General features: G+C 32.3%; 1 protein-coding gene across 3 annotated transcripts in view; it reads left to right on the top strand.

Annotated features, from left to right (window-relative positions):
• LOC124369254 overlaps positions 1-12,036 on the top strand; it is a 276,312-nt gene that overhangs the window by 32,841 nt on the left and 231,435 nt on the right. For all 3 annotated transcript variants that reach the window (XM_046827147.1, XM_046827148.1, XM_046827150.1), the window contains one exon: positions 11,276-11,435. In XM_046827147.1, the coding sequence (XP_046683103.1) occupies positions 11,276-11,435 (160 nt within the window). The remainder of the gene's footprint in view (positions 1-11,275; positions 11,436-12,036) is intronic.

Raw genomic sequence — 12,036 nt, 5'->3', positions numbered from 1 at the left:
TGGATACCAAGCTGTGTTTTGTCTGATCTGGGAACACATGTAATGGTCTGCTGCTGTAGGGTCTGGTAGTGAACATGTTATACAGGACTAATAAATAGAAGTGAACGCTTGCCTGTCAGTATCAGTAGCTGGTCACGAATGGTAGTGCCTAGTAACATTTATGTCGCTATATATAAATTTATCTCCGATTTTATGAAGTAAACATTCATATCAGAAAACAATACTTAAAGATTTGTTTTTTATTAAGTTGCTGAGTTCAAGACGAGATATGCAACTTGGCTAAAATCCCTCAAGAGTAATATTGGCTATAATTAAAATAATCGAATTGGTAATATTAATATTATTGGTAATATTATTGGTAATATCTTGGTAAACCAATTAAATAAAACACGTAGTGTATAATATGGACAATTCAGATAAATTTAAAATGAGTAAATTCTATTTATGTATTAAAACTTTTAGTTTCTGAAAATAATAGTTCTTTCATTTTTAAATAGTTGGTATTGATTTCAAACTTTACAAACTACCAAGCATAGTTGAGTCCGTACGCGAATATTAAATTTTAGGCCGAGAAACACGACAGAAGGAAGTTCCTTTTAAAGCTCCATAGTTTAGACCATCTTCGTTATTGTCATCCACGCTTTATCTGATTGTGTTAGGACACTACCTGAAGGGTAATAATATTGGTATGTCCCTAGGCTTAAACATACAACGGTATCTATAGAGTAGCTTGCACTGAACGAACTATATTAATCTACCTCTTACAATCTCAGCTAAAGAGAAGATTGTAGAACAAATTGCGATTCCAAGCGATATAAAACATGCATTCAGAGTATAATACTTTGAATACTACCTGTTTCTTTGTATTGACATTTGTATACTTTTCTTTTATATCACTGCACTCGCTATGCAAAGGAAAGAGCTCCATCGGTTTGTTCTGTAGTCTAGATAATTATGCATTACTTAGAATGTTTCCACTGTACTATTCGTGGTTAATTAGTGTTAAATAAGTTGAAGTTAAACATTAATTTATTTCGTCGTCGTGATAAATCCTGCACTATATTTTTATAAAGAATCGTACCTTAAAAAAACAAATTAATGTCGCCAAGGTGATTAATAGTTCGTCGATCACTCGCTGCGCTTAAAAACCTATTTTTGGAACAAAAACTTCAAACTGTATCAGATCTCTTAGTAGTATCTATGTTTGAAACGATTCTTACATAAAATCAAAATGGAACTTCTTGTAGTTTGTATATTAAAATATATTTTAATACCAGCAAGCAGGAGGTGTAGGGTTGAGGTCAATTTTATTAAATGCAATGACCCATTTTTTACTTAGTCAAAAGAAATAAGATATTTTACTGATTTCAAAAACACCATGTATGTTTACATTCCTCGTGTTTTCCATCAAATAGTTTATAAAGACCTCTTTTTGTATGGTTGTGTGAAGTGAATTTTTATTATACTATTAAAAATAGGTAGTTGGTAAATATCACTGATATTTCACTGCACACAGTTTTGGAATTAAACATTTAGTAAAACATTATAATTATCAGAAAAAATCAGTCTCAAAATGACCGCTTACACAATAGCTTGTTAGTTTCAATTTTCGTGTCGTATTTTATTTTATTTTTTAACTAAATTAAATCACAAAAACTAACTAAAAATTAATATAATAAATAACTCAATTGTTTCTTGTAATGGGAATATAAACACAAAACTCGGTTTTTTAAGTAGATTTTGATTTATTAATCGGATCCAATAACACATTAGCATCACGCGCATCCTACAACAGTTTAAACTCTGTGTATTACTTTGCACGGATAAACTTTGTTGGTGATTTATTTCAAAATAAATATTTCCAATGTGCCAAGTCTTGTGAACGTATGGGCCAGCGGACCTTCTTTAGTTATAGTAAAACAAGCTGTTTTAAAATTTAAATTCAGATATAATTTACCATTTTTATGCTATATCCTAGGTATGAGATAATTTTTAAACAACCAAAAGTTGTTATATGAATTGATAATAATCGATTTTCATAAAACAACCACAACATTTCAAAATGGCTAACTGTTTGGACATTGCTACCTCCATAATGATCTAAAAGGTAATAAATAATTATTTTTAGGCCCCGAAGAATAAACAGGTATAAGTCAACAGTGATGAACATTTCAAATGGGCGATCAGATACCGTTTTCATGACAAATGAAACAAGAATGAGAGTCATAATATACAGATTTTGCAGGAGGTGTAGACAGGCAGTCGGCTTGTATGTGGTATCTATTGATGTCGTGTTACTGCAGGCTAATGGGACCAACTGTTTGACGTCTGTTACGCTTGTGTAGTTCCTTTTGCATAGCCAATTGTATGTCGCATACCGATACATACTATTGTGTAGATTTTGGTATTCGCAGATACACTGCTTAGTTTGTTTTAGGGATTGTATTTACCAATGTATAAAAAGCAAAGCCCTCAGTGAGCCACCATTAATTCCACCACTGCACGCGAATGTACAAAGCTGGCATTTTACATACGTTTTGTATGTATATTATACAATAAAGTTACAAATTTTGGAACAAATAGTGAACATAAATTTATACAAATTTTTAATTGCTATCAAAGTTCGTTTGTCAACACTAGATACACATCAGGAATTTCTCCAGAAGGGTGATGGATGGTTGCAGTTGTGTAGAAAACAGAGCTTGGAGATAAAACAATATGCGTTTCTGGTATAATAACAATTATATTAGACATTTCCACAGTGAATAACTCTAATAGCCGCTGCTGAAACCAATGCGGCTGCCATGAAATTGTCTGACTGCTGACACCACTGCGGCTGCCATGAAATTGTCTGACTGCTGACACCACTGCGGCTGTCATGAAACTGTCTGGCTGTTGAAAGCTACTATCCCTCCTCATGTCCTTTCGTTCTCTGTTCTCCACACAGTCTTGTGGTACTGGGCCGGTGTAGGTGAGGAGCAGGAGGTATTAGCATTCTCCTATTATCATGGTCTACTCTCTACTAAGGGTAACCTGAAAGTTCATAAAGTTTACATTTATATAAATTCTATTAAAACAATTTTGATTGTATAACTAGACATTTTTAATAACATCGATTGAAAAATATATGTTTGCAGCATGGGAGATTACCGTTGTAAAGGATTACCAAGGACTCTTTGGTCTCCAATGAAAAATTCTTAAATAATGGTTCCCGAGACAACGTTCTTTGAGATCCTTAATTTAGCTCTCAAAAACAGTAAGACATGTGAATAAGGATAAACACTGTACACGAAAGGAGTGAAGTGATGGGCACTGCCACTTTGACCTCTGTTTAATTTATTGACTAGTCTTGATACCTTTAAGAAGCCGATATTTTAATCCAAAATTCATTATAAATATTAATGAGCTCTGACCCGACAAACCCTTGTAAAGTGATTACGCACGACTAGATTACCGGAATAGATTATGGAGTTATTTGCCTCAAAATTTGACTTCTGAGGGAGTCAACAACTCAACCTTGGCTGGTTGATACTTGAACACCTTTACAACATGAAAACCATTCAACCACCACTCTTGAATAAAATCAAAAGATATCCTCAGTGATGAGGGAAGGATTTACTAATCCTAAGCTAACACATAGTCTTTTAACAAAGTTCTACACACATTAATAGTATACAGTTTCCTATAAAATCCGAAACAAACAATTACACATGTTTACAGTATGACGTGGAATCTGTAAATTAAGCCGCGCCGTTGTTACAGTTTCTCTGGTATGTAGCAATTGAAGGAACAAAGACACGCGAAAGCTTTAAATTTATTTAGTCTTGTATTAAAATCTGAATTTCAAGAAAACTTTGCTAAGTTCATTCAATTTCTATCAAACAAATCTGTAAATCAAGCCGCGCCGTTATTACATTATCTCTGGTATTTTGCAATTGAAAGAACACCAAAGCTCTAAATTAATTTCGTTCCGTATTACAATCTGAATTTGAAGAAACCTTTTCAAAGGGAATTCAGTTTTTATCACACGAGATTGCAATGCGTACTTGGTCTGTTTTCTATTGATATTAAGTAGCTCAACATATAACTGAAGTATTTTATTGCATTTATTTTTTAATTTTATCAAAACATTATTAATATTTTACAGAAAGAATGCTATATTTTTTTAATTTTAGAGTAATACTTAGAAAATGAAAAATGTAATGTGTTCATATTGAACAAAAATGAACAGTATAATAAAAACCACGTGGCCGTGAAATTTACATAAACATAAACTTTATATATTATTTAATTTTACTCTCCGGTAACTAATGGGGCGGAGCTCGACCTGTCCTAATCCCCTGAGACCGTGAGTGAGAGGGTATACGTGTACCTGATCTTACTCTCAGAGACAATCGTGATTTGTTAGAAGTACAGAAACGTAATATCACACTAATGTTAGTATTTCACGTTTTGCTGTAATTCCCCTTTATGTTCACTTTATTATTAATGTATTATGTGAATTAAGTGAAAATTATGTACAGGAAAAAAGTAAATCCCACTGTTATTACAGTTTTATCTATATTATAAAATGAATGAATAAATAAATAAATAACAATAATGCGTTGCATAACAAGGTTTTTATCAGTTTTAAATTTCGGGGTAAACTTTCCAAATTATGGGTAATGTGAAGATTTTGGGAAATGGTGTCTAAAAATCTGGAATACTCAAGACGGAACTCATTGATAGTCCTGAGACCTTTTATGTGCTCAAAAATTACAACAAAACATTTTTACTCTTCTAGTCGAACTAACTAAATCTTCAATTTAAATAGCGTAATATTAACACACTCATCAGTTTACAAACTAAGAAGTGCACCGAACCAATTCTATATTTAAAATTTATTGAGATTCCAAAAAACAGTTATGCTTTAGTGCAATTTTTAATTAAATCTAATTTAATAATTTTTAATGATGGTAAACCGTTTATTAGTAATACTCGTCGAGTATTAACATACATACTTAAATCTCGTATAGTTCGTAAAGTTCGTATAGCATAGTATATATATTTTCATAAATTAAAATTAACAGGAAATGTAATGTTATAGGTACTTTATGATGTACTATAAGCTGAATAAATTGACTGTCTATATTATAAAATAAAAAATATTGATTGTTTAACTGCACTAATGGTAGTCATCATTATATTTTAATTTTCAATACTTGTACGTAGTAATGTCAAAGTGAGAGATGATAGTTATGGAAATAAATATAAACAATCTGCCCATGTCCGTTCATTGTACTTCTTTAAGCAGAAATGTCTCACTGGACACGTGTTTCTGCTCGACCAGGTAAAGTATTCCCCGAAAAAGGTCAGTGGAGCCTCACGAGTCTCTTAATTAAGAAGCCCTTCAGAACCACGCTCTCGAGTAGAAGAATCAGCCGAAATTGGAGGGTTCTCTGAACTAACCAGAAGTTTTGGATACTTAGGATATGGGACATTGTGACGTTCAACACTCATTCACTTATTCTGTTTATTATAAATTTTTCTCGTGGAAGGACGATGAACATTTTATTTCAAGCAATTTAGTTTATATGTTAAAGCGATAAGAGTTAACGTACTTTTTATGATCGTAAAACGTTAATTATATTAATTATTTTTCTTAAAAACAAATTATTAAAACTATTACAATAAATCTGTTTTAGTGAGCGAAGGTAACTGATATCATTAGAGACAAACTTTTTTAATTTGTACAATCACAATAACAACGTAAACTCTAACTTACTAACCAGACTACTCTATAATTTTACCCTGAACTAAACTCTCACATTATCATACACATTAAATTAAATTGGCAGACACTTGCTTTGAACCGCGAACAAGAAAGCATCCAATATAACATTTTATTGAAAGGGGGTTAAATTACGAATGTATTACTCGTATTTCCCGTGTAATATTTTAGATAATTTTAAACAAAATTAAGCATAAATTTAATGCCTGTATTTTCCATATTAAAACAAGTATAACTTCTATTACAAGTTAAAAAATTTTAAAACTGTTATAAATAAGGAAAATCTGGACGTTACTTTGACCGATAGTGCTAGATTATTTATCTGCATCTATTAGACTAAATGTGTGTTTATTACATAAGATTTGTATTTTAAAATTAAGTGTAGTTTTATTTTTTTAATAAACAAATTTTAATTTCTTACATCAGTAATAATTAACTATCGTAATTCATTTATTTATATTCTCCTGCATTACAGTTACATTATAAATCAATGTCTATAAAATACTGCATATTTACAAGAGTGAAAAATAAGATAAATAATTTTATTATAAAGGATTATTTTGTTTGTTTCATGTTGGCTTAGAATAGGAAAGCGTAAAAGAACCTACTTTTTTATTTACGCGGCTGCTACATGCGTTAAAATCCTGAACCAGAAGAGTCATATTTTGTGTAGGAATTTATTACTTCCCCTTAAAATTAAAAATTAGTAATTAATTCCCTTTGAATGTGTCGGGTCAACAGTTTACTCATATACTCTTAATTACATTTAACGATGTTATTATTAAAAGGGTTTAAAAAATATCTTGACAATAAAATATTATTCTTGTTACGAAACAGAGTAAAAATACAGCGCCTAGGTGTACGTTTTAAAAGTCAGTTCGAAACTAAAATATTAATATTAAAAACAATATAAAATATTTATACACAATTTTTCGTACTTTTAGTTATACAGTTGAACGAGATAAATGAATTTGCCATACAAAACGAACTAAGGAATATGTTAGTTTTGGTGTTTATATTGTAAGTTAGTTTTATATTTAATAATGTAGCTAGATACACGGAAAGCTACGATCAATAAAAGCACAATACCGTGTCATGATACTAAAGACAAGATATGTGGCGGCGAAGACATTGGCTTTGAGTTGCTAAAATTTTTGTATATACTGACAGAGGCTTCAACCAGTTATCTATCCGACATAATACTGATCCACTATAATGTCTTTTTTCATGATTGTCCACTAAACAAGTATATCTTTTCATAGCTCAGTTAAACATATGTATCCACTTTAAGGGGTAAAGGCAAGTCACCACATTTGGCGTTAATTTAAAAAGATGTATGGTTAAAAAACAGTTTCACGATAATTTGATTATCGAAAAATCAAAATATTTATTCAGTTAAACACTTTAAAATTAGAAGTCTTAAAAGCTACAAAACATTTAAAGTAACGCGTGCACTCTAATTGTGTATGCTGTATCAGAAATAATTGAGCCACACTTGTATACTATATATGTTTGAAAACAAATTGTAATTTTATTTACAAATTCATAATGTACGTATATTATTGTATCACTGTATGTAAATTAATTCAATGATCGTACACATCATTTATAATTTTTTTTTTCAGAGAAAATGTTTATTTCTGTCAGCAAAATTTAATTAAAAGTTGAAGCTAGTGGTCTCTGTTGAACGTGTTAATAACAGAGTAGGTGTACAGAACAGTTGCATACGGGATTGCTTCAACAAGCTTACACTTTGTTCCCCGGAGGAGTGCTTTACGTCCAACATTTTTATTTGTCAAAATTACTTACAACACCTGTAACACCATGAATTTATACTTACTTTTCTTAGATAATTCCATCTCGCTTGAAATACATTCGAAGTGATCAAATTTACATTAAACCAAAATGGTCTTATTCTTGTCACAAAATTAAATTTATTATTATTTTAAGGCGAATAGGGCCACAACAAAATAAATATTTAATAAAATATTTGTAATAAAATTATTAAAAGTCTAATAATAATAATAATAATTAATAATAAATCATAATAATAATGATAATAATAATAATGTTTCATATATAATAATAGTTATATATGAAACATGCGTGATGCAAACACGCTGGTTTTCGGTGGTTCGTATGTCATCTTTAAGCCATTGGTGCCCAGGTTAAGTGTTAGAAAGGGCTTCTTAGCCCTAATAGACCTGGTAAAATATCTTTACTTTACTTTATTTTACGTTTTTTCACACTTACAATGATGTATTAATATGTCAATGTTTGTAATTTGTATAATGATGTATACATATGTGGCTGATTCCAGATAGATAGGTTGTTTTACTAAAAATAATGTATTAGGCTAAGGTTCACCTAACAGCATTTCAGCAATAAATTTTGTTGAGACTTTTTAGGTCCGGTAGAACAAAAGGTTTTCTGCGTCATTGACATTCAGAAGAAATGCAGTTCGATGCACTAATAACTTTAATTTTATTCTTACACAGCTCCTAGCTCAAGAATATTAAAGATGGGAGTTAGGAAGGTGGATGATTGATTGAGAAAGCTGAATTTCTCTCTTCTGGACCTATTAAACTAATAACACATTTCTGTGATTGATCTCCAATTTTAGCCAAATCTTATTTTCCCGCAAAACTAAATGTCCTAGATTTTCCTGCTGAACTGTGCATATATTGCGTTTGAACTCAGATAATACGCAAATTAAATACAGAAATGTAGATAATAATAGCTTAAAGAACATACGCGGAATATACTAAACGTTCAAAAAATGAATAACTATAAATCTTTCTAAAGGCTATGAATAAGAATTACACTAATCCAAAATTACCAAAATTTTTTTATTGATTTATGACTGTAAATTGAAAATCAGACATAGAGCTAATGAGGTTTCTAAGACCTTTCATAGGAAAAAATATACTGGTGACGGTGACTAATTGTTAGGAAATTATGAATTGACATTACAATCAATTTTAGACGCAATGTTCGAATCAAGAAAAATGGTGTACTAACGAGACAAAAATACTTCGACCGTCATTCCAAATCTATAGCACGTTTATTGTTAAGAAAAACAAACTATTTTATATTTAACTAGGATTTATGAATTTTTAATGCATTTACCTACAGATCTGACTATTTAATAAAACTCCTAGGTATACGAGTACTCTTAAATTCTTGATAATTATATTGGTGTAAGTAAGTTTTTGGGAAATTAATTTTAAATTTCATTTGAGGATGTGCAATTGGTTTTTGATTGGATAAGTTTTGTACATTTTGAAGAGAATTTTTGTCACAGCCCTTTAAGGTACCTAATTTACCCTTTCCTAAAGAAATTAAAATAGTTAAACTTTTATATTATCCGCGAACAACAATAGGAATTTGATGTATAATTTCGGGAATCTTATAATCAGCCCGTAAAAACGGTCGAAGGTAATGATATCAATTGCTTACAATTTGCACATGAAAGAATATTGGAGGGAAAAGCATGTTTTTATTTAGAAAGATACGATTTTATTGAGAATTACTTAAAACGTTTATTTTTACAATTATATAACTATGAAAAATATACTTTTCTTAAGTTATAAATCTACTCAGTCTTCGTCCTACTTATGCAAGCGGTGAATGGAGTTTCTAGCTTAGTGTGTAATTCAAAATATGTAAAAGGCAACTATTATAGAACCATTGGTTGATTTGATATATTTTTGATATAAATATGAGTAAAAGGCCTAGTCATGATCATCAATATGAACGTTGTTGAAATCATGTACTACATAGTAAATTCCTCTTTTTCTTCATTATGTTAAAAAAAGCAAATTTTACGAAATAAACTGATATCCAATAAAACAATCCGTAGAGATTTGTTACTCAATTATCCTCTATATCGATATTTTATAACAGCAAAATCAGGTGGTTTCAAGAAAACAGAGACTCAATGTTTTAGCAGTTATCCTAAATGTTTCCCTTGCACCAAAACTTTCATAACAATTAACTATACTAACTTTAAATATAATAAGCTCCATCCTTAATCAGATCTGATATAAATGAGGGAACAGGTAAACATACAATAACTTTGCATTTCTCGTATTATCTATATATCAAAATTATTATATTGATGGCGTATATTATAATATCCCTCTGTGTGTGTGTGTTTACAGGATTAGTCGGCAGTAATTTAATACCAGTGGACACAATGAGGAGACGCAGGCTTACTGTGTGGCTACTGCTTCTAGTGGTGATCCATGCTGTTCGTTATTGAGGTGTATTTTACACATATCCCTGTTTTAGTTACAGGGTTTGTCGGCAGTAATGTGACACCAGCGGACACAATGTGGAGACGCAGGCTTACTGTGTGGCTGCTGCTTCTAGTAGTAATGCATGGTGCTCGTTATTGTAGCGTATTTTACATATATCCCTGTGTGTTACAGGGTTTGTCGGCAGTAATGTGACACCAGCGGACACAATGAGGAGACGCAGGCTTACTGTGTGGCTACTGCTTCTAGTAGTAATGCATGGTGCTCGTTATTGTAGCGTATTTTACACATATCCCTGTGTGTTACAGGGTTTGTCGGCAGTAATGTGACACCAGCGGACACAATGTGGAGACGCAGGCTTACTGTGTGGCTGCTGCTTCTAGTAGTAATGCATGGTGCTCGTTATTGTAGCGTATTTTACACATATCCCTGTGTGTTACAGGGTTTGTCGGCAGTAATGTGACACCAGCGGACACAATGAGGAGACGCAGGCTTACTGTGTGGCTGCTGCTTCTAGTAGTAATGCATGGTGCTCGTTATTGCAGCGTATTTTACATATATCCCTGTGTGTTACAGGGTTTGTCGGCAGTAATGTGACACCAGCGGACACAATGAGGAGACGCAGGCTTACTGTGTGGCTGCTGCTTCTAGTAGTAATGCATGGTGCTCGTTATTGTAGCGTATTTTACACATATCCCTGTGTGTTACAGGGTTTGTCGGCAGTAATGTGACACCAGCGGACACAATGAGGAGACGCAGGCTTACTGTGTGGCTACTGCTTCTAGTAGTAATGCATGGTGCTCGTTATTGTAGCGTATTTTACACATATCCCTGTGTGTTACAGGGTTTGTCGGCAGTAATGTGACACCAGCGGACACAATGTGGAGACGCAGGCTTACTGTGTGGCTGCTGCTTCTAGTAGTAATGCATGGTGCTCGTTATTGTAGCGTATTTTACACATATCCCTGTGTGTTACAGGGTTTGTCGGCAGTAATGTGACACCAGCGGACACAATGAGGAGACGCAGGCTTACTGTGTGGCTGCTGCTTCTAGTAGTAATGCATGGTGCTCGTTATTGCAGCGTATTTTACATATATCCCTGTGTGTTACAGGGTTTGTCGGCAGTAATGTGACACCAGCGGACACAATGAGGAGACGCAGGCTTACTGTGTGGCTGCTGCTTCTAGTAGTAATGCATGGTGCTCGTTATTGCAGCGTATTTTACATATATCCCTGTGTGTTACAGGGTTTTGTCGGCAGTAATGTGACACCAGCGGACACAATGAGGAGACGCAGGCTTACTGTGTGGCTGCTGCTTCTAGTGGCAGCACACGGGGCTCGCACTGCCGATCCTCAACTCGTGGACTCGACGGCGACCAACACCGAGTTCCCAGAAACTACGACAGGTATTATCTATTCATTTTTGTAGCTTTCACTTGTAGACTGTTTACACGTAGATAAACATATTTCACTGATATAAAGTGGAGTATGTGGGAATCATTTGGAATGTTTTTATTGTATTCTTCACATAACAGTATGTTCAGTTTATTTTCGGTGAATCGTCGAAGAAAGATTTTACCTAATGTTTCATTGAAACATTACAGTCGTCTTATCCTAGAGATTTAACTTACTAGTTTAAATTTCTTCAAGTTCAAAATTCAAATTTATTTACTCAATAAATATTACACCAAATCAGTAGATATATATTCAAAGCAATAAAATAGTGCATGTGGGAACAGATTATTATTTATTGAAATGTACTTTATCTTAGAGTCCATGGTACTTGACAGCATATGTTCTTTTACTTTTTAATTTGGTTAACAGATAGTACTTGCAAATTATCCAAAATAAAGTACAAAATACAATAATATAACAAAAATAGACTATAGACAATGCATCAAGACAAGCATTTACTATGTATACCAAAATTCTACTATAATATATCAAGTTAACAAATAAATAGATACAAATAAAAGTGTAAATATATTATGACAATTTAATAGTATT

Source organism: Homalodisca vitripennis, chromosome X (genome assembly GCF_021130785.1).
Source record: "Homalodisca vitripennis isolate AUS2020 chromosome X, UT_GWSS_2.1, whole genome shotgun sequence".
In the NCBI taxonomy this organism is placed as follows: domain Eukaryota; kingdom Metazoa; phylum Arthropoda; class Insecta; order Hemiptera; family Cicadellidae; genus Homalodisca; species Homalodisca vitripennis.
Note: the sequence above shows the minus strand (reverse complement) of the source record. Positions and strands in the feature narration are given on the sequence as shown.